This window comes from Apium graveolens, unplaced genomic scaffold (assembly GCF_009905375.1).
Source record: "Apium graveolens cultivar Ventura unplaced genomic scaffold, ASM990537v1 ctg6956, whole genome shotgun sequence".
NCBI lineage: Eukaryota > Viridiplantae > Streptophyta > Magnoliopsida > Apiales > Apiaceae > Apium > Apium graveolens.
The window spans coordinates 113-22,455 of record NW_027419925.1 but is presented as its reverse complement, the minus strand read 5'-3'; the positions used below and the strand labels follow the sequence as shown (position 1 = coordinate 22,455).

The 22,343-nt window shown below is 32.4% G+C and overlaps 1 protein-coding gene across 1 annotated transcript; it reads left to right on the top strand.

Annotated features, from left to right (window-relative positions):
* The first annotated feature begins 20,767 nt into the window (after positions 1–20,767).
* Positions 20,768–22,086, top strand: LOC141703669 (zinc finger protein GAI-ASSOCIATED FACTOR 1-like). Its single transcript, XM_074507117.1, has 3 exons — positions 20,768–20,861; positions 21,038–21,434; positions 21,723–22,086. The coding sequence occupies exons 1-3, from the start codon at positions 20,768–20,770 to the stop codon at positions 22,084–22,086; spliced, it is 855 nt and encodes a 284-aa protein (XP_074363218.1).
* The last annotated feature ends 257 nt before the right edge of the window (positions 22,087–22,343 follow it).

Below are 22,343 nucleotides of genomic sequence, written 5' to 3'. Positions count from 1 at the left end.
TTTTAATAAAGCAAACTATTTTTCTGAGTCTAGGGGCGTTTGTTTCGTATTAAACAGACGAACGGTTGATTTATTATGAATTTTTGAACATTTTTCGAAATTAAACGGGTCTCCGAATCATTTAATAATTAAATAATAGGGTTCGAATACCCGAATCTGACTTTAAAATAATTTTATAATAATTATTGAGCCTTGAAAATAATTTAAAATAATATTTTAAAGCTTGAAACTATTTTTCAAAATTTTTAAACCAAAAATAAATAATTAAATCTATTTATTAAATCAATTAAAATTAATTAATAATTAATTAAGTTAATTAATCAATTATTATTAAATTAATTGATTAGTTAAAATAATTAAAAACTAACTAAAATTAACTAATAAAATAAATCAGATTTGTTTTTGAATTTAAAATGAATTTTGGAATAAAAATAATGATTTTAGGGATTAAAAATGAATTTTAGAAATTAAATAATAGATTTTTGAATTATTTTAAAACAGAAAATTCAAGAACAGAATTCAGGAATTAGGTTTGGGGTTCTGGGGATCGAAACCGGGTCTAATTCTGGGTCTGGAAAATGGGTAAAGGGGTCAACAAGAACCCGAAGAACCCGTCGGAATATGTGCAGAATCCGGAGAATTCTCGGATTCCTGTAGACTCTGTTCGACCTCCCAGTGCAATAGGTACGACCTGTGATCGGTTCCCACTCCCAATCGACAACAACCCAGCAGTCCAATCATCCCACAACTCGCCTATCGAACCCCGATTCCGGCAAAACGCCATGGATATCGACGAGTTTGAGCTACTTCCGGCGGAACGATGAACCCTATCGTTTCTAGACGAAAATCAACGAACAATATATCAATTGAAAGTGAATCTCCTTGGCAATTCAACCCAGCAATCAATATCAACAAACTGTTAATAATTAATTAAAAACAAATTAAATAAAATTCGCCAAAATTCAAGAACCCGATCTATACCCTCTGGTAATTGTTTGATGCAATTAAGTATATGAATCAATTGCAAATGATGCAAGGAAGCTATACATATCATTAAAACAAGCAAATAACTACATAATCAAAAAAAATCCAATTCGACCCATGAACCCTAGAAATTCAAATTAAAAATTACCCATTGTTTGATATTTTGATGATTGAAATGAATAGAACAAATCGAGGGCTTCACAACGGTTACTCATACTTTGATTTATGAGATCCACATCACCTTCAAATTTGACTTTGATTTTCATAATTCTTCAAGAACACCAAGAACAAATTTTCATAATTTAATCATCAAATAATTCGAATATAAATAAATAAATAAGAAAATTACCTTAATTGCTGCACTAAAATGGTTGCTTGATCCATAAAGTACTTTTCGAGAGCTTCGTTTTGATATATTACACGCTTAAATCGGAGTTCGGTAACGCCTTCGTTTGTGCATTTGATTCTCATGAACATATCGGTTTCTAGGGTTTTTTCTCTGTATTTACTGTATTTTTTACTGGTTGTAATGAATAAACGAATAAAATAAAATAAGAAATATGCTATTTATATTTACGGAGTATTGGTTCGTTCTGGATCGTTTTGGATCGTTAAATTAGTTGCTTAGCCACTAAGTAACTGCAATAACGATCCGATTTGATATCAGTTTTGGATAATTATCTCAACCGGGCTTTTTATAAAACACTTTATACGAAAATAATGTAATATTATCCAGTCTTTTGAGAATATGGGTTTTGTTGATTTATCGAAATGATTATCGTATCAAAAATTTTGTGCCGGGCCTCGCACGGGTCAAATCGTAATCCGGATCGAAAAAGTCAAAACACGAAAAATGTCCGGAATTACCAGATTAGGTTAGGAAGTAGTTTTTGAAAGAGTTTCGAGTTGTAAAAACGTAAAAACGGTTGAAGTCGGACGATTCCCAGCTTTATAAAATAATTTTATAATGATTCAGAAAAATAATTAATAAATTTATAAATCATTAAAAAATTATATAACACTCCATAAATTACCAAAAAAATACCTTCATTATCAATATTTTATTCTGTACATATTAAAATTAACATACTAACATTTTATTATATACAACATCCAAATATTATTATCAATCATCAGATAATTCACCAAAAATTCATATAATATTTACATAATAATCATATATTGATACAAATAATTATACGATATTTCCCGGATGTTACATCCTTCCCCCTTAAAAGGATTCTGTCCTCAGAATCACACTAAGGAATAGTACTGATACTTTTTAAGTATATCACTTTTATTTTTCTTAGGTGAATCTTTCAACCTTATAATTTTATTTTTATTTTTTTTTATAACTTTAACGTATAATATCAATCTTTCCTTCATAGCCTCTTGCTAACATCATATTCTATGTGTTGCTTGTATAACTCAATTCAACTCTCCATCTTCTATATATATGATGGATCTAACTTACTCCTTTTTGATATATACATATAAACGCCCTATAAATTTGCTATACGGGTAGCGGTGAAGCTGTAACACCCCCAGATCCGGGGTCGGGGATCCGGGTCATCACGGTCTTTCTCTCCACAATATCACTTCACTTAATTAATAATAATAACCTTATGCTGTGACCCCACACTAACACACACCACAACCCGTTATAGTCTCAGAGATGAAATTTAAATAAGTACAAGTCTTTGAATCCACAATTTAAAAGTTATTACAACCCAAAATGATTACTTGATAAATTTACAGTTAATTGCCATTATCTGCCACAAGTTATAATTATACATAATTTGATTCTCAAAATAGAATGCCTGATCTACCAATGGATCTACCTCTGCAGCTATAGCAGCCACAACATCATCGGGAAGACGCGGGACGCTTCCCACGCGCTTGCGCTGGGTCTGCTGGAGTCTGGCCATCTTTCCTAACTGTTGTTATGTGATGAAGAAATAAAGCAAGATTGAGCCTTACAGCTCGCAAGATAATATATAGTGATAACAATAGTATAAGTATCTAAATGGATACTTACTAGAATCTTTTATCATGAGTAAGATAATTACTTACTAGATATAAGTAAAAATAAGGGATGAAGTTACCAAATACTTCACTATACTTATATCATTTATAAAGCTACTTGAACTACCACTGTTCAAAGTATAATAAAATTCACGAGGTCATCCCATAGATGAGACCACAAATAAAACTTGAAAATATTTGATCTTTGAAATATTTTGAAAAGAAATGAAGTTACGAGATACTTCATTCAATGGATACACCAATAAAAATGTTTGACCCTGTCAATGCTTCGGAACCCACCCATTAGTAGCCTTTCGATCGAAATGCTACGGGTAGTGTTGCAGAATTATCCAAATGGATGATGAACTCATTACGGGAGTTTGCCGCGCCAGGAAGACCACTTACGATGATCAGTCGTAGTAGTACAACCCCACCATTTTCTACATGTAGAGGAGAACCTGTCGGATTTACTTGTCAACCGAACACTGAACTCCTAAGGAATGGACCGCCTTAGCGGAACTTCCAGGCCATTTGGGCCAATATAATAAGGCTGGGCCGGCGCCACTCAATCACTTACGCCACTCCTAGTTCAGATGAAATCCATGACTCTGAAACGTAAAGCTCGTTCCCCCTTTCCCCAAGTAGAACTTGTTGATACGGCTCCACCAAGAAGTCATATCTAGTTGGAAAGGAAAACTCACCGATATTTCCCAGGCGATGCCTGTTAATGGATTAACTTGTTCCAAGAATTTTACTTCCCGAGTGTTGGGTAAGTAATCAATTCATTTAATAAAACAGCAACCTTGTTGCGAATATAAAACACACCACAGAGCCGGATCCCTCAGGTTTTGAGCGAGTATTTAAATCCCCTTAAAAGGAAGATCTTAAATATAAAAATGAGTTTTGGGATCCGCTCTATCTTTTAAAAATCATTTTGAAGACTCGAAAACACTTTATAGAGTGTTTGGAGTAAAGCTGATTTAATGAAGTAAATCAGTCCCCAGAATATTTAGAAAATGACTGAATATTATTATTTAAATAATATTCCCATAAAGAATAATCTTTATAAAAATAATTGAAGTAAAAGTATTAAAACTTATACTTGAAACGAGTATTAAATAACCAAAGATATACTTATATGAAAGTACTATCTTTATTTGAATAATCGAAAATAAGTTTGATTATTTACACCTTATTCTTTAATAAAATAAAGAACAAATCTCAGCAAATAATCGGAGTCATAGATCCTCAAATGAATATTCAAATAATATTCAATAAATAAAATAAGCTGAGTCATAAGCCCTCGAATGAATATTCGAAATAATATTCAATAAATAAATAAGTTGAGTCATAAGCCCTCGAATGAATTATTCAAATAATATTCAAATAATAAAATAAAAGGAGTCATAAGTCCTCGAATTAATATTCAAAATAATATTCATTTAATATAAAGGAGTCATAAGCCTTCGAATAATATTCGAAATAATATTCAATAATAAAATAAAGTTAAAGTTATCGAATAAACCTTATTCGATTAATAGTTTTGAAAACTATGACCATATATATATATATAAGTATAAATATATATATATATATATATTTATATCCATATATACAAAATCTACTCGGGATCCTCAACTCCCGGTTTTAGAAAATATTTTTACCTTTGGGTCCCTGTACTAAGGGTATATGCAAATTACCGCTATCCTTGAGCATAGGTATTATCAACTGAATCAACAGATATATATATGGAAAGAATGCGAAACAGGCATGCATATATATATCATAGCAGCATGCTTCAATATATAACAACATTTGCTAATTAACCAACATGCATCTATCGCAAGATAATGCAAATACATATATTCATCACCACAACAGTTATAACGGGTAGAAAACTTGCCTGAGCGACTTGGGGTGATAAAAGGCTCGGGACGAGTCTGGTACCTATAAACAACAAGTAAGTTGGAATTAAACCAAAGTCACTTGTAAATCTATACTTTAACTAACTTAGACTCTAACGCTTGTTTTGCGCTTACTGATTTGCTTAAGTCACCCGGGTACCCTCGGCTCCACCATTTTTAATAATTTAACCTTTACGAGTTTTAAGGCGATTCCTTCGCGAGTGTCTTACCAACTGCCTAACACACTTACCATAAATGTTTCATACATTAATTAACCCTTTTCGGTCTTTAACCTATGTTTCAAAGTAAGGCGAGGGGAAAAATTTCGTTCGCGAAACGCCGTTACTTGAAACGGTCGTTTCTCCTAAACCGTGCATCGGAATCAAACGAACTACATATCAAAACGAAGCTCGTCACATGAGCTATCTAAACATGGCAGTGGTCATAATCTAGCAGGGGTTCTCGGGTCCTAATGTTATGCACAAAAACAGTCTACAGAAAATCGGACGTTACGACGGCTATGTTTACGCGATTTCCCAAATTTAAACCAATTCAAACAACCACAATTTTAACTCCAATTCACAACCCAATCAAACCTCCATCTAAACTACATTACAACAGCCCAAAATCAACTCAATATTACCAATTTATTCATCTAAACCAAGTCAAAAAAAAGTGACCAAGAACTTCAAATCTAACAAGCATCACTCCTAACTCCAAAATCAACAAAACCACTTACTAAACAAAGCTCTATTATGAGTACACACTCATTACACTAACCCATCATCTAACATTATGAAATCCAAACCAACAAAACTTAATACTAAGGGTTTGAGAAGTTATACCTTCCTTGGAGAGTGGAGAATCAAGAGAATGGCTTGGAATCACCCTTAAAGTCCTTATCCAAGCTTAATCTAAACAAAACTTCAAAAACACAAATTTTATTTCTTTAAAAACACTATTCACCATCTTCTTCCATGATTTATAGAAAAAGATTGGCTTGGAATTAGAAGCTTAAACTTATAGGAAGTATGTAACTATCCATGGGGAAGCTTAGATAATTACCTTGCTAAATAGTAAGTGGTGGAGCTTGGATCTTCAATTTTTAAGAAATGGGCCGAGAGCTAGCTTGGGAAGAAAGAGATTTTTGTGTTTTGTTTGATGAAAAAATGAAATGTTTGCTTGGTTGGTTGATTTTTGTGTTGTTTTTAGTTAATTACCTTGTTGCCCTTGAGTTTGTGTGGTTCTCATTCAACCACATCTCCTTCCTTCCCATGTCATGCTTGTGTCATGTTGTGATGTCATCCTTCCCTCTTTGTCCTCCTCTCATTGGTTGGGTGACATCACTCACTCTAATCCCTTTGATTAACTTCCTAATTGTTTTCCTAATGATCGCTGATCTGATATACGGTTCGCTTAACTTTCGTTCTCGTTTATCGTTTGAGGGATCATACCCGGGATCTTATTACTTAGGTTCCCTTAACCTTTCTCAATATATTGTATTCCTTTTATGATCCTCTCTTATAATCCTTTAATTTAAATCCTTTTTATCATGTTATCTTATACTCAATTCTTTCCGTATCTATTGGATTTCCGGGAAAAATCAAAGTGTTCGGAATTGGATTCTAACGATCTTTACATACACTTATATACCACATAGAGTACTAATAATATCCCATAAGATCAATAACAGAACCCCTACATAGCGTGGCATGAAAATTTTTCTCATTCAGCAAAAACACCATTCATAAGGGTTTCAAAAATTTTCCAAAAATTGGGGTTATTACAGAAGCCAACTCACTTCTATTTATCCAGCCTCTTTTACTATCTAAGAGGGACCAGCATAACACATCTTAATTCTCTTTTTCTTTTTAATTCTAGTAACTCGTGCTTATGTGCGTTTCCAACTGTTACTCGGTGTTGAACCTCGTCCTCATTTGTTTCTTCGTTCACATAACCTAATTTGTAATCGCTTCTTCTTTATTTGCAGGCGTATTTACTTTCTGTCGTTGACTATGATATTTTTCAAGCATCTTTCCTATAATTCCTCAGGTCTCATCACTTTAATCACAAACTCAACGGTCTCTTACCGAAATTAAATCTGTCACTTACTCACGTAACCTGAATCAACCTTCATTTTATACGTAGGGAGCTAAATTACACTTCTTAGTCATATACATTTGAACATTTTATGAACTCGTTATGCCTGTAACAACCGGGTTAACCCATTCGTAATCGTTCTACCTATCTCATTGTCTCGATGGACCAACTTAATTTATACTAATCTGCTTCTCTTTGTAATTTAAATAATTTGTGTTTATGCACCTTTCATATTTCCCTGACTGTTCTACTTTACTTCTCGCGTCTCTTTCTGTTTGGTTAGTCTGGCCTATAATCGTTTTCAATCGTATTCGAAAACCTTTAGCTGGTCTCTTGTACTTTCCATCCGTGTGCCCCCGATATACTGAGCTCATGGCGTCTGATGCTTCAAAATGTTCTAAATCTATTAAATCTAAAAGTCAAAGGAAGATCTCGAAAATTATATTTAACTCACCACTTTGTAGTATACTTCAATTTCTTTTTAAGCCAGTTACTCTGCATTGCAACAACGAGAGTGCCATACACATTACTAAAAATCCTGTGCATCATGAGTGCACAAAGAATATAGAAATTGATGTGCATTTTACAAGGGATAAGGTGTTAGAAGGATTGCTGCAGCTATCTTATATTCCTACTGCTTCACAATGTTTATACACTCTGGGTTGTTTTTTTAGCAATATGTACGATATGTGTTTGCATGACTGTATAATTCTGTATAAAGTAAGGTCTATGTAGCCAATAGCCAAAAAATATGGCAGATTATTTTACCATACATATACCAACTTTCACATATAAAAAGGTGCTTCGTGTTGTTATTTTCATGTTTAAATATATATCCACTAACAGATTTGATGTACATTAGGGCCAAGGGGGCAGATTATGAAATAATCACCTCTCTTTTTGAATTACTTTTTATCATACTAAAAAATTATTTGTATACGTTGTAAGTAGCTATTTTACCGTTAGGAGAATGCACAATTTTATACAACAAAAAATAATTACATTAGTATTTATTTTTCATGTGCAAGAAAATATACTTAGTATTTTGTACAAATATTCGCTCTATATATGTTTAAAGTGGCTAACTATTAGCTTTTTGTGCACGAGATCTTAGCTAGTTGGTGATCAAGGCAGGTGTATGGAGTTGATTTGAATGACCTTAATTAGAACGAGAACATCCAAGAACTAATTAAACTAATCATTAATCTTCTATGAAATAAAGGTATTTTGAGATATTTTTGTTTTTTTTTATTATGCTATGCTTTGAAATAAAAAGCTGTTGGTTATAAATCAAAGGCTAATTTTATAATTTTATAATTTTGTTTTGAAATTTGCATTCCTGCTTTGAAAGTTGCTTTGAATCTTTATTAGTTTTCAACATTATATATATATATATATGGAAATTGCTCAAATGAGAATCCCAATTATAATAAGATATGAGATCTAATCTCAGCCCTCCATTTTATAATATTTTTTGTTTTTCTTTTAATCCCTATCACACATTTCCTTTTCCCACCCAACACTTTTCTTATCAGTTCTCTCGACACCGACCCCACCCACTTACCCAACCACTGCACTCTCTCCATCCTTACTACTCGATGCCGCCACCGCCACTCCACCACTCGTGACCGAAATGTTCACTCCCCCATCTCTCTCTCTCTCACTCTCTTTCTCTCTGCTCTCTCTCTCCTCCCACAACGAATTAAATACACACACCACCACACTTTCCGTTTGAGCTCAGTTCATTCCCGTTAGATCCGCTTTTATTGATTCATCCACTATTAATTTCACCGATCAGAGCTTCCCCTCGAATATTGGCTCTACAATTGCTTCAATCTGTATAGTTTGAAATCCGTTGCTCAATATCATAGGTAATTTTCATAAAATTCTGGTGATTCTTCCGATACGGGGGGTCAGTGGATGGTGGTGGTTATGGTGGTGATTATGACATGGTGGATTTGATTGTGGTGTTTATAGTTAATATGGTGATTTTTGTTATAATAGTGGTGATCGGAGTTGATGAATTGAGCTGGTGGTGGATCTGGTGGGTATAGGTAGTGGCCGGTTGTGGTGATTTGTTTATTCCGGAGGTGATTTTTTGTTTATCGGTTGTCAGTTGCGGTAATATTTTATTTTTTGATGGTGATTTCTAGTTTTTCGGTGGTGATTTTTGATTTGATGGTGGTGATTTTATGTTTGACGGTGGTGATTTTCTGGAGGTTGCCGGAGGTGGTGGGGGCCAGAAATGGTGGTTGCTGGTTGTTGGAGGTGGTGATGAGTGGTAAGTAGAAAGAAGAAGATGGAAGAGATGGTTGGAGAAGATGATGATATTTAAAATTAATGGTCTAGATTAAAAATTGATTTAAATTTTTATGGTTGAGATTAGATCTCATATTTCACCAAAAAAAAGTTCTCAATGGAGTAAGACCCTATATATATAGGGAATTGCTCAAATGAGAACCCCAATTAAAATGAGATATGAGATCTAATCTTAACCATACATTTGTATCCCTAAATATAATTACAACCATATATTTTAATTTTACACTTCATCTCTTTCATCCACCTCTCTGCCCACTACACCCACCAACCACCCACAATCACTACCCATCACCACCACGTACCAGCCGCTGCTCCGACCGCCATCATTCCGTCCCCGCATATCAGATTCCCTCCCTCTCTCTCTCTCTATCTATCTCTCTCTCTCTCTCCCTCCATCCATCCATCTGCATCGTCATCCTTAATCGCTTTTTCGGCCAAACAATCGTGCATCTCCGTACCGACCGGAGTGTCGTCGTTTTACGATAATTTAGTCAAAATTTGTTCCTTCATCATTTGAATGGTTGTCACCGGAGGTGGTGGTGGTTGATGGGTGATAGAATTTGATAGAAGATGGAAGAATATTAAAATTTATAAATATTAAATATTAAATTAACGGCGAGAGATGAATATGTTGTATTTGAATGAGTGGATATGATTAGATCTCATATCTCACAATACTAGAATTCTCATTGGAGTAAGACCCTATATATATATATATATATATATAATTTTGAAAGTTACATTTTTGCTTTGAAATTTAGAATTAAGCCACTTTCGTTATTTAATTTATACTAAACACTTGTAAAATTAAACTCATCTACACAGTTAACTTGAATAAAGTTTCATTAAAAAAGTTATTTTTTACATATAAAATTTTAGTTGTATATTAAATTCTTAATATTCCATATCTAAATTGTTTAATTGCATATTTGAACTTCATAAGTAATATTTCACATCATCTCTTTAAGTTTGTAAGACAATTTTAGGATAGTGCTGATGAAATAGACAACTTGTTCATGTTTGTAATACCAGGGTACAATTGATATTGATAATATATGAAATAGACAACTTGTTTACGTGGATAGTTAACGTACAATCGAGAACATATTTGATAAAATGGATAAAGCTTGTTAAATAGGGTTGATATGAAAAATCAAATTATGACCCCGCATAAAAACATTCCATACCCTAGCAACCTTTTTTTGGCTTCACATATATAATATTATGTCACTTTAATTAATTGCTTTCTATGTTTTAAGTATAAAATTATAAATAGTGATAATTTTTTTTATTTTTTTATCTTTTAACTCATACCCAAATGACATTTAAGTATTTTTTTATCTAAAATTAGTTTGTGAATTTATCGTAACAATACAATGTATTATGTGAGAAAATTCAGACTTTTTTAGAATATAATGTACAACCATTTACTTTACCAAAGTCACAAAATTCACAATATAATATTAATTTGTCAAGAGGTAAAATCTTAAAAGTTCTCAATTTAGATTTAGTAGTGTTATTTTAAAGCGTTTTAACATTATATATATATTAGGCTATAAGAAAGGTTCAAGAAAGTGGCGATGAAGACATCAAAGCCAACCCTGGGACCAAACTCTTTGTGCTAACGAATGAGGGTATCGAAAAAATTGAACTTTGAGGGACAAATTTTTTGTTATATACATGAATGATCAAAAGAAAAATATTAAAAAATATAGGCTTAAAATAAATGTTAGGGGCCTAATTTTTAATTTTTTTTGAACAGATCACTTAAAAAATAAGATATTTTTAGTATTTAGTTGAACCGACATAAATATTATTGATATCTTACTTTTTATCATTCTTTCAATTTATTATCCCACCAAAAAAATCGCTTCGAGCTTTAAATATCTCTAGGTCGACTATGGATGACACCACCATCAGCGGCAACGAGGACGGAGATGAAGAGGATGTCGAGCTTGGCGAAGACGAGGAGAGTGGCACGAAAAGAAACAGTGGTGCGAAGAGCGCTATTCAATTTTATTTAGTTTTTGGTTTAACAATGCTTTGAGCTATTATTTGAATTTTCATGTATATATTTAGTTGTATGTGTGCTTCGAACATTTGTCTATTAATTTGATTGCTTGCTTAATGTAGTACAATAAGCAAATGTAGTTACTTTAACGATTGGTTGGTTAATGTAAATCATTTTTATTATTTTTGGTTGTTGTTGACATTAATGTTAGTTGGTTATAATTGTGGTGTGGTTGGAGTTGATATTGCACGTGTTTGCGTAGGAGGAATGTCAATTGTAGAACCCAAAAAAGTTATTCTAGAGCCAATATCGGCTTATCTGCAGAAATAACAATCAAAATTAATCATTTGTGGGCATGAAAAACCGACCGAATTAATAACATAGCGAGTGGATTCATACAAAAAATGACCGTCTCCTTATGAACGGTAGGTATAAGTTGGTCGTTTTTGAGTTTAACACTAAAAAAATGTTGACACGATATCAACCAATTCAGGAGCTCATAGGCATTTTTCTTGTAATATTCAATTGTTATGGATATAAAACGACCGAATTATTGATCGATAATTCAGTTGGATTTAATTGACGTATAAGGACATGTGTTACTGGACTCATGTTTTTAATCTAAAATGACGGATTTGGCGTTTAGCCTGTTTCTTTAAGTTGGAGTTATCATGATATATATATAATCTACTTATTTAATCAATGTCATGAAATAAAAAAAATACAATATACAAAGACAAGGAGATCGGTCCCTCACCATGCATATATGGCCAAAAGGTAAGTGTAACGTCCAACATCCACACTACATTCCTCTTTATCGCTTCCTTGCACCTAAATTTTCATTAAATGTGACTTTTTTGAGATATTTTCTAAATATATTTACTTATAAAAGAAATGGTTTGTAAATTCATGTGTACCTCCAACCTTCAATAATTTGCAAAACAAATATATAAGAAATAATTATCTAATGTGGGGGTTTCATGATTGAAAAATTGTTATAAATATGAGAGTATGTACCTACAGATTTGAGCTTTTGTATGTTTTTCTAGTAAAAAAATAAAAATCAATTTGAGTTTCCATAAAATCTAGTCCTGCCATGGCTTCTTCTCCATCAGCTACGTCTAAAAGAAGAGGGAGGTATCTTTGGGGAAATCCAAGTAAGATCTGCTGTATATATTGTGGGTGCATGTGTGTGTATGTATTAACTGTCAGTTTATATAATTTTTTCTTTTACCGTTACTTGGAAATTTAAAGGGGATGAGTCAGACATATATGGTTTTTGAATTGTTTTTCGATTGTTTAATTTGTTCATTTGATGTTGGGATATGTGTATATATGTAAATGACACGTCCTGATGCAGAGTTTGTAGCACTTTCCCCGCAGAGTCTAATGGCAACAAATCGATTTTGGTATGAGGTGTGCAATAGAAGTTTTCAAAGGGAGCAGAACTTGCAGCTCCACAGAAGAGGACATAATTTGCCTTGGAAGCTGAAGCAAAAGACAAACGATGAAGTCAAGAAAAGGGTTTACATTTTCCCTGAAGTTGGTTGTGTTCATCATGATCCCTCAAGAGCACTAGGAGATCTGACTGCTATCAAGAAGCATTTCTCTTGAAAACATAGTGGCAAAAAAAAATCCGGCTCTGATAAATGTAAGAAGAAGTTTGCTGTGCACGGTGACTGGAAGGCTCATAATAAGATCTGTGCTACAAAGGAGTATATTTGTGAATGTGGAACTACCTTCTCGAGGTGATTGAGTATATTTGGTTTATCTTTTAGTTGTGCTCTAGGTGTAATTAACCGAGTTTGTGCTTGAAATTGTGAATTGATCTAGAATTATTTTATGGAATCTCTTTCTCAATATAATATGTGTTTGAAAATTGAATACGAAAAGAGTTTGAAAAATTCTCTTAAAATACACTACAAAAAAGTAAGCCTAAATTCAACTGATTTAAATTCGACCAATTTCGCTTGTTTCATTGGGCAAGGCTAAATACAACCGCCTGCAGTTGAATTTAGTAATATACCGGATTTTTTGTGCTGTTGAATTTGACTCCATCAAAAAATGGTCTGAATTTTCCTGCCAACTGAATTATTTAGCGCTCCTAAATTCCACCGCTAGCGGTCGAATTTAGTCTTACCAAAATGGCAGGCTATTTTAGACCAAAAAAAATTTGCTTTAGCGATTTTATTTTTATTTCTTATGAGTTGAAATAAGCCCTTATTTTTATTTCTTATGAGTTGAAATAAGCCCTGCAAAAAATTATTATCTTAGCGAGGCTATTATATTCTCGATATTATTATGAGTAGTGCTACTTGCACAAAATTGTGTACAAAAATTTGCACAAAATGACATGAAAATTGATTTGTGAATACATGTACCATTCCAGTTAAAACTAAACACATATCATTTTGTACACAATTTTGTATACAATTTTATGCACCAAACATTTTCCTATTATTATTCCTTTTATCTTAGACTCCATTTCTTTTCTTCTTTACAACATATTAATTATAATTTCGTACTCTAAGACTTGGAATTAAACGAGAATTAGAAATGACCATAAAGAGCTTGTTTTAAATATAGTTTTCTTCATGTATTTATACCTACAAAAAGTTTTTTTTTTCAAGTATGTATCTTAATTAATATTTACTTATACAAAGAATGTTATTTAAAGATTAAATAATTACTTATAGCAGGCGTGAAAGTTTTACCCATGATAGTTCAATTTGTGAGGCTCTTAATGAAAAGATGGCAAGGCACACAACAAATTGCACCCCCTACATGGCTTCTGGCATTGTCGCCAATGCTAGTAACACTAGCTCCACGAGCCTGGGCCCTGCTGGAGGTTTACTAATCCCATGGAGCCATCAGCAACCCTTAACTCCCCTGCTTGGACAAGGGGCCTCAAGCCCTTATTCGTTTACGAGTTCGCTATCAAGCCCATGGGTTGGATCAGCTTTTAGTAGCTATGGGGGAGCTTTGGGAGATGGAACGAGTGGTGGTGGTGGGAGAGGGGGTGGAAGTATCTTACAACAGTATGGAGGTGGCATGGAGCCTTTAAGTGATCAGATGAATGTTGCATATGGAGGAATGATGTACGATGTGAACAATGCGCTGATGGAATGTTGATTGGTGAGGTGAATAACAATGTTTTGGTGGAGCAGCAGATGAAAGTTCAGAGTGAGTATGGTGATATTCTTAGCAGGGATTTTCTTGGCATGGGAAATGGGATGAACAGCTTGAGTGGAGGTGAAGATCAGAATGGTGGTAATGGAATGCTTTAGGTCATCAGGACTCTCTTCCCTTCCCTATCTCATTCTAAATTGTATTTTACTTGCTTTGCCATTTAGGACGTTAATATAATTACTATATGGAGTTAATTTCCATGACCTTAGAACTTGAATATCCAATAAATAATCAAACTAATCATTAATTTTCTATCAAATAATGGTGTTTTGGGATATTTTTGTTCTTTTTTTTTATGCTCTACTTTGAAGTGAAAAACCGCTGTTTTAAATGAAAGGCTAGTTTTATATTTTTTTCATTTTGTTTTGAAAGTTGATTTAGATCTTTATTAGTTCTCAACTTTATATATACATTTTGTTTTAAAAGTTGAATTTATGCTTTGAAATTTAGAATTAAGTCACTTTTCTTATTAGATTTATACTAAATACTTGTACAATCGAGAACATATACACACTTAACTTGAATAAAATTTAATTAAAAAATTTAATTTTTACATATGAAATTTTGATTATATAATAAATTCCTAATATTCCAATGTCTAAATTGTTTAATTAAATATTTGAACATAGTAAGTAATATTTCATGTCTCTTTAAGTTTGTAAATTTGTTATTCAATAAACAACTTGTTAAAATTTGTAAATTCTAGAGTACCATTAATATTGGACAACTTATTTACATACATCATTCTAGGGTACAGTTGATAAAATGTTAGATAGAGGCCATGTGTAGAACCAAATTATCACTCTCCATAAAAGTATTTTGTGTCATAACAACCTTTTCTTTGACTTGTCATATATAATTATATATCACTTTAATTAATTATTTTCTATGTTTTATAGAAACTATATGAAATGAATTAAAGTACTTATTTTCATATGAAGAAATTAGGATAGAGGACAACCTTTGTTTTGTGTAGTAATTTAAATATTTTAAATGATATAAATAAAATTAGGATAGAGGACAACTTTTGTTTTGTATAGTAATTTAAATATTTTAAATGCTCATTTGCATGCATCTCCTATTAATTTAAAGATATAGTACTTAAATTTTGTCATTTCTCTTTTATCTCTTTTACCATCTTTTTGAATTTCAAATTTGTTTTATGTTATCTCTCTGCAACAAACCTTATTCACATGATATTTTTATGCTAAAGTGGTTACAAACCGGTTCAAATATGATAGAAAAATTTAGTCATTTTTTTGAAAATTAAGTTAATATTTTTGTTAGAAGTAGAGACTTAGTAACAAATTCCTATGTTAATTTCAACAACATAATTAATTACAAGAAACATGGTTCCAATTGTGATTTCATATAACTAATAATTGTATAAAATGAACAAAAAGACTTTCATCAAATTAATAACAAAAGTAAATTATACAGAATGATTAATAATTGACTTAAATTAAGCGGGTCCTAAGTTTAAATTTGATTTTGCACTCTACTTATTTTTCCAATCTAAATATACAATAGTAGCACAAATTCAAGTTTAATGTGACATTTTATAACAATCAAAAGTTAAAAATATCATAGCATATAAGAATATTCTTTTCATCACCAACTTATATATCACTTTTTAACTTTCCTATATTTAGAAATGCAACATCCATGGGAAATATAAACATTTTTCTCCTCAATTTTTTTAGTTGTGCAAAATACACCAAACTTGGCTTGATAATTACTGATTTAATTTAGTTGCTTTTTTTTTACAATTTTTGTATTTAAATAAAATGATTTAATAGATAATTTGGTTTAGTGTATAACATTTATTTTTTATTTGCAATCAAGTGTATTTAATATTTTGTAACAAATATATGCCGGGAAAAATAATAATAATTGTGTTTGGTATATTTTTGTTTTAATTTTTATTATGTTCTACTTTGAAATGAATGACCCTTAATTTTTGTCAGTTAATTTTGAGTCAGTGGCCAGTTTTATAATATGCTCATTTAGAATCTTTATAGTTTTTAACTTATATAGTATATATTTTGTTTTGATGTGGTAGTTTCATTTGTGCTTTGAAATTTATAATTAGTGTAAAATTTTACATCTATTTAAATTTGGTAATTTGTTACATATACTATTTTACCTGCAGGGCTCATGAAATAGTTAATTTGTTTTTACATAAGGTAGGGTATATGGACAAGGCCCATTAAAGTAGGGTTAACATTGATAACCAAATCACCGCATAAGCATTCGGCTGCCCTAACAACCTTTTCTTTGGCGGGTGATCATTATATTCATTTAACTCAAATATACAACCTTAACTCAAATATTATAACTCTAACTCAAAATATATACATTTGTTACTCAAATGTTACCACTTTAACTAAAATTTATTTCCTAATAGTTAAACACCTACACCTTTAAATCTACAACCCTAACTCAAATATTATGATTAAACAAAATATCAAACTTTATGCTAATCAAAGTATAAAAAGTACTCCCTCCATCTCATATTATGCGTCTTCTTTGGATTTGTGCCGGTCAAATTCGCTTAAGTTTGACTGAAATTTATTAATAATTTATAAGTGAACAAAATAAAAAAATTACATCAACGGAAAGTAGATTTAATCTACTTTCATATATAATTTTTAGTTTTTTGAAATAATATACGAGTAATGTTTAATCGTTAGTCAAAAGTTGGTAAATTTGACTTAGGAAATGTGACACATAATATGAGATCGAGGGAGTATATTACACAAACCCACAACCCTATATTGCTCCTAAATAAACTATCAACCGTTAAGGTTTAATAAAGTGTAAAAGTGAAGTAAACAAACAAAATATTTACTATATCAATTTTAAAATAACAGTTAATTTAACTTAATATATATTGCATTTTGCACCCCTTAAATTTGTCCAAAAATCAATTTTGTATACCTACTTTCAAATATTGCAGTTTTCATCCCTTTCTTTGAAATCCGATTCAAATTGCACCCTTTTGCCAAATTTTGTCAAATTTTTTGCCCAAATTCTTGTCTTCAATAACATAGTTAATCTATTCTTGAAAAGGAAATATGAGATATATTCTAGGAAACAACAATTATGACTAAATGATTTGGTAAAAATGGTGCATGTTGAATCGAATTTGTATAATTCAAAGTAGGGGATGTGAACTGTAATTTGTATAATTTAATTTAATTTCTACAATTTTAGAATAAAAACAGTAATATATATTTGAAAATAAATGTTACAAGGGTTTTTTTAAAATACCCAAGTCTAATAATATTTTTGTAAAAATACGGTTATTTTTTTTAAAAATTGCAAAAATATTTTTTTATTTGTAAAAAATACTATTTTTCATTTTTTTTCAAAAATATGGTTTTTGGAAACTCGAATCAAGTGAACTAGTTTTTGCAAGTACATGCAACCAAAAAAAACACCATTCAACTAGTTGCATATATGTTTGATTTGGTTGATTTTGGTTGAGTCCGAATTTTTGGAAAAGAATTGAGAATATAGTAAAATCGCAAAAAAATTTAGAAAAGTTAGTATTTTTGGTAATTTCTGATGTTACAATTACCTCAACTGTAAATTGGCATAAAACTTGTGATGTGCACTTTTTAGGGCAACATGCACACTCCTATACAAAAACAAAAACAATATGCAGCTTCCTTTTTGTTTAAATTTAGTTAAAAACACTTTCACTTTTTTTTGGTAACATGCCCAGTGTATTGTATACAAAAACAACACGCAACTTCCTTTTTTTAACCTGTCCTTGCACAAAATAATTTAAACTTAACATCTTGGACAAATTAAAATAAATATTAAAAATGTCATGATGATATTTTTGGGTCAAGGAAGTATTCTCGATTGCCCAAGGTTCCGAGGCAAGGATGTGGACGGGGAGCCACCGTCGTGGTTTTTCGAGAGGGAGCCGCCTTAGTCTGTCTCGAGACAGACATGAGATATCAATTATTACATATAAGAGTATTCTAAAGAGTTCTATTCATTTAGCTTATACTTGAAAACTTGTATATTATTACATATACCCTAATTAAAAATGAAAAAAAATGATACATAAACTTGTAGGCCAATGATCTTTCGATAAACGACTTTCTCCTGAATTACTCAGTACAAGTGCTTTCGAGAATAGTGCTCCGGTGACTCATATTATTGAATATGTCAGCAAAGTCAAGACAATTATAAAAAGAGATAAGGATATGAATCTATTTTTGACTTATTAACATTCTTAAATTTGTATGCAACCCATGCTATAAGCTGTGACTTAAGTGTGACTATATATACTACAAGTAACATGGCCTTTATCGGCCAAAAGTAATTCAATAAAAATCAGCCCGTATTACCAACTAGAAATTGTAGTCATTTTTTTGGTTTATGAATCATAAAAATGGTTTCTTTTAGTTATAATCTACCAGACTTATTTTTACTGCAATTCGTGTAACCCTTATGCCATTGCTTACATTATTAATGCCAATCATCCAAACATGTTCATATCACTTACAAGCCACAACACAAAAATATTAAACTAAATCAAATCATAAACAATAAAACATACTATCAAACTATTAGACTATTAATAACCCACATAATACATAATGATATATATATTTACAGATTAAACCTTAATTCCTAAAATTTAAATTCCCATCATAAACAATAATAAAATTAACAAAAGTTTAGAACAAATTAGCGACCTAAGCGCCACCGCCGTTGCCTACTACATCCTCACTGTCTCCCTCCACCTCTTTGATGTCGCCCTCTATATCCTTCCTATCCTCCTCGCAGCTCCTGCTGGTATTTTTGCCACAGCCTTGTCGTGCCATCTCTGACGCCTATGTCCATAAGTTAGAAACTTTGTAAATAACTAAATAGCTAAAATAGCTAAAATTTGTAATACAAAAATATGTAAATATTATAAAAAATATCTCAAATGATAAGTGTATAATTTATCTATTCCATAACCGAGGTTCATATTGTCCAACCAAAGAGGTGCTCCGCAGCCGCTACCCTTAGGATGCACACTGGGTAAATCTCACAAGCTCACGCAATAGCCTGCAAATCACGTGAACCAAGATAATAGCCTGCAAATTATGTGAACCAAGATAAACTACACTTAAGCGTTAAACTCTGGTTCATGAGGACATAATCATTAATTTTTCTCCCGTGGGATTCGAACTTGTAACCAAGAGGATAATTATCCCCACTGTAATCAACTGAGTCAACCCTTGCGGGCGCATTTGAGAAGGCTTCAGCACTACTGGAGAGATCACGTTGCATCTCCATTGGCCATGGGTCGCTAAATCGGTTAGATAAATCCATGCGGCTACAATGTCTCATGTTAACATGCAGTGTGGAACCCATGTTGATTGTGTGTCGTTAAAAATATATGACAAACAGATTTATCTCCGCGGTCGTTGTGAGATAAAAAGATGATGATATAATTTAAGTTACAAAATTGAAACATGTGAGAAATGTGGTGCTAGCTAATTTGAACAAATTTTTTCTTCTTTTTGATTATGTTATTGGTCAAAATGAGTTGTCCTATATGCATAAAATCGAGGACAAAATGACATAATATTTCTATTATTCTCTAATTATATTTCAATGTAGTACTAATCTCCTAAACTAATAAATTAATCATTTTGCTAATAGAATAATTAACTTTTACTATTGTTTATTTGTTAATTTTTTTCAATTTACATTGTAAATAATTTTTTAGGGGCCATTGAGTTAAAGATAATTGCCTATGAATCATATAATTAATATCAAAATCATATGTCATTTAAATATATCTTGTAATTCAAAGTTACAAGAATGAAACTGACCAAGACATTCAAAAAGTAATAGAAAATCCAAAATCCAGCTGGAATCTATATAATAAATGACAAAAAAAAGTCAGTGGGACCTCATCCCCAGCTGCAAATGTGGCCAAAGGGGCGTGCATAATCCATAACATTACCATTACCTTTCACCACATTCCTGTTTACTACCTTCCTGAATACAATTAATATGGTGGAAGAAAAGCTTTTAAATATTTTTTTTAAATTAATTGTGGCTAGAATTAACCCTGGAAGGTACCTGAGTCAAGTGACCATGGTTAAAATGTTATTATAAATTTGAGAGAGGATACAAAGAGATCACATACATCCCAGGCTTTGAGTATTCTTCTACTACAAATCAATTTTAGTTTCAAGAAACACCTAGAGAAATGGCTTCATCTGCAACTTTATCTGTTATGGCTTCTTCTGCCTTACCAAGTGCTGCTGAGAGAAAACAGCAAAAACGTCGAGGAATTAATTCAAGTAAGATATTATATATACAGAGATATACGTGCAGTGTGAGTATTTTGGTCTTAATTTATCTTTGTGTCTTCAAGGATATATATTTCAATAAATCTAATGTCCGGGTCAGAATGTTTCTGACATGGTTTTTTAATCTGTTTATCTGACGTCTCTATATATGTGTATGTATGTGACAGGCCCAGATGCTGAAATTGTCGCACTCTCACCCAAAACTCTGTTGGCCACAGATAGGTTTTCGTGTGATGTGTGTGGGAAGGGTTTTCCAAGGGAGCAGAACTTGCAGCTCCACAGAAGGAGACACAATTTGCCAGGGAAGCTCAAACAAAAGACAAGCCATGAAATCCGGAAAAAGGTTTTCATTTGCCCTGAAATGGGTTGTGTCCATCACCATCCATCAAGGGCCCTTGGAGATATTACCGGAATCAAGAAACACTTTTCTAGAAAACATTGCGAAAAGAAATTTAGCTGCCATAAATGCAACAAGAAGTATGCCGTAGACTCTGACTTGAAGGCCCATAATAAGATTTGTGGTACTAAAAAATATAAATGTGAATGTGGAACTACCTTTCCCAGGTGATGGTCATACCACAAGTCTCTCTTTTAATTCTAATTGATTACATAAATAGTTTTCTGTTTTCGGGTTAGTTGTGATGTATCCAATTAATTAGCATTGGAGTTTGTGCTTAGCACTGCAATTTAATAGTGGAAGTGATTTCGTAGAGTTCTTTTTGTGGTATCTCTTGATTTCGTAGAGTTCTTTTTTCTGGTGTCTCTTGAAATTGCAGAAAATTTGTTTTAATATGAACAAATTATAATTTTCTATCTATAATTAACTAAAGGTTAAACAATTACTTGATGCAGGCATGAGAGTTTTACCTACCATCGTTCCATGTGTGATGCTGCTTGTATTTCCGCAAATGCTAGTAACCCTGGCTCCATGTACCTGGGCCCAGCTGCAGATTCCCAAATTCCAGGGAGCCATCAGCTACTCTTGACTCCGCGGCTAGGACAAGGGGCCTCAAATCCAAATTCATTTACTAGTTTGCTATCAGGACAATCCATAGGATCTGCTTTTAATAGCTATGGGAGAGCTCTGGGAGATAGAATGAGCAGTGCTGGAGGATATGGAGGTGGTGGCACCTTGGAAGAAATGTACAAGAATTGGAATGTGGGTGGTGGAGTTATGGAAGTGGTGGAGGATATGGCGGTGGCATGGAACCTTTAATTGATCAGATGAATGCTCACGTGGAGGAATGATGTCCGATGTGAAAAATGCTGGTGGAATGTTGGTTGGTCATGAAGTAAATAACAATGTTTTGGGGGATCCACAGATGAATGTTGAGAGTGAGTATCGTACTAAGGCTTACCAGGGATTTTCTTGGCTTGGGAACTGGGGAGAACAGCGTGAGTGGAGGTGGAATGGGGGGTGATGATCACAGTGGTAATGGGACGACCAACTCGTGGGACAGGGAAGCTACCCAC

What these genes read in the sequence shown, in the direction of transcription:
- LOC141703669 (XM_074507117.1), top strand. Translation starts at nt 20,768, where the DNA reads ATGGCTTCATCTGCAACTTTATCTGTTATGGCTTCTTCTGCCTTACCA. An exon ending in ACGTCGAGGAATTAATTCAA is followed by an intron (nt 20,862 to 21,037) that starts GTAAGATATTAT and finishes TGTATGTGACAG; the next exon opens with GCCCAGATGCTGAAATTGTC. An exon ending in TGTGGAACTACCTTTCCCAG is followed by an intron (nt 21,435 to 21,722) that starts GTGATGGTCATA and finishes TACTTGATGCAG; the next exon opens with GCATGAGAGTTTTACCTACC.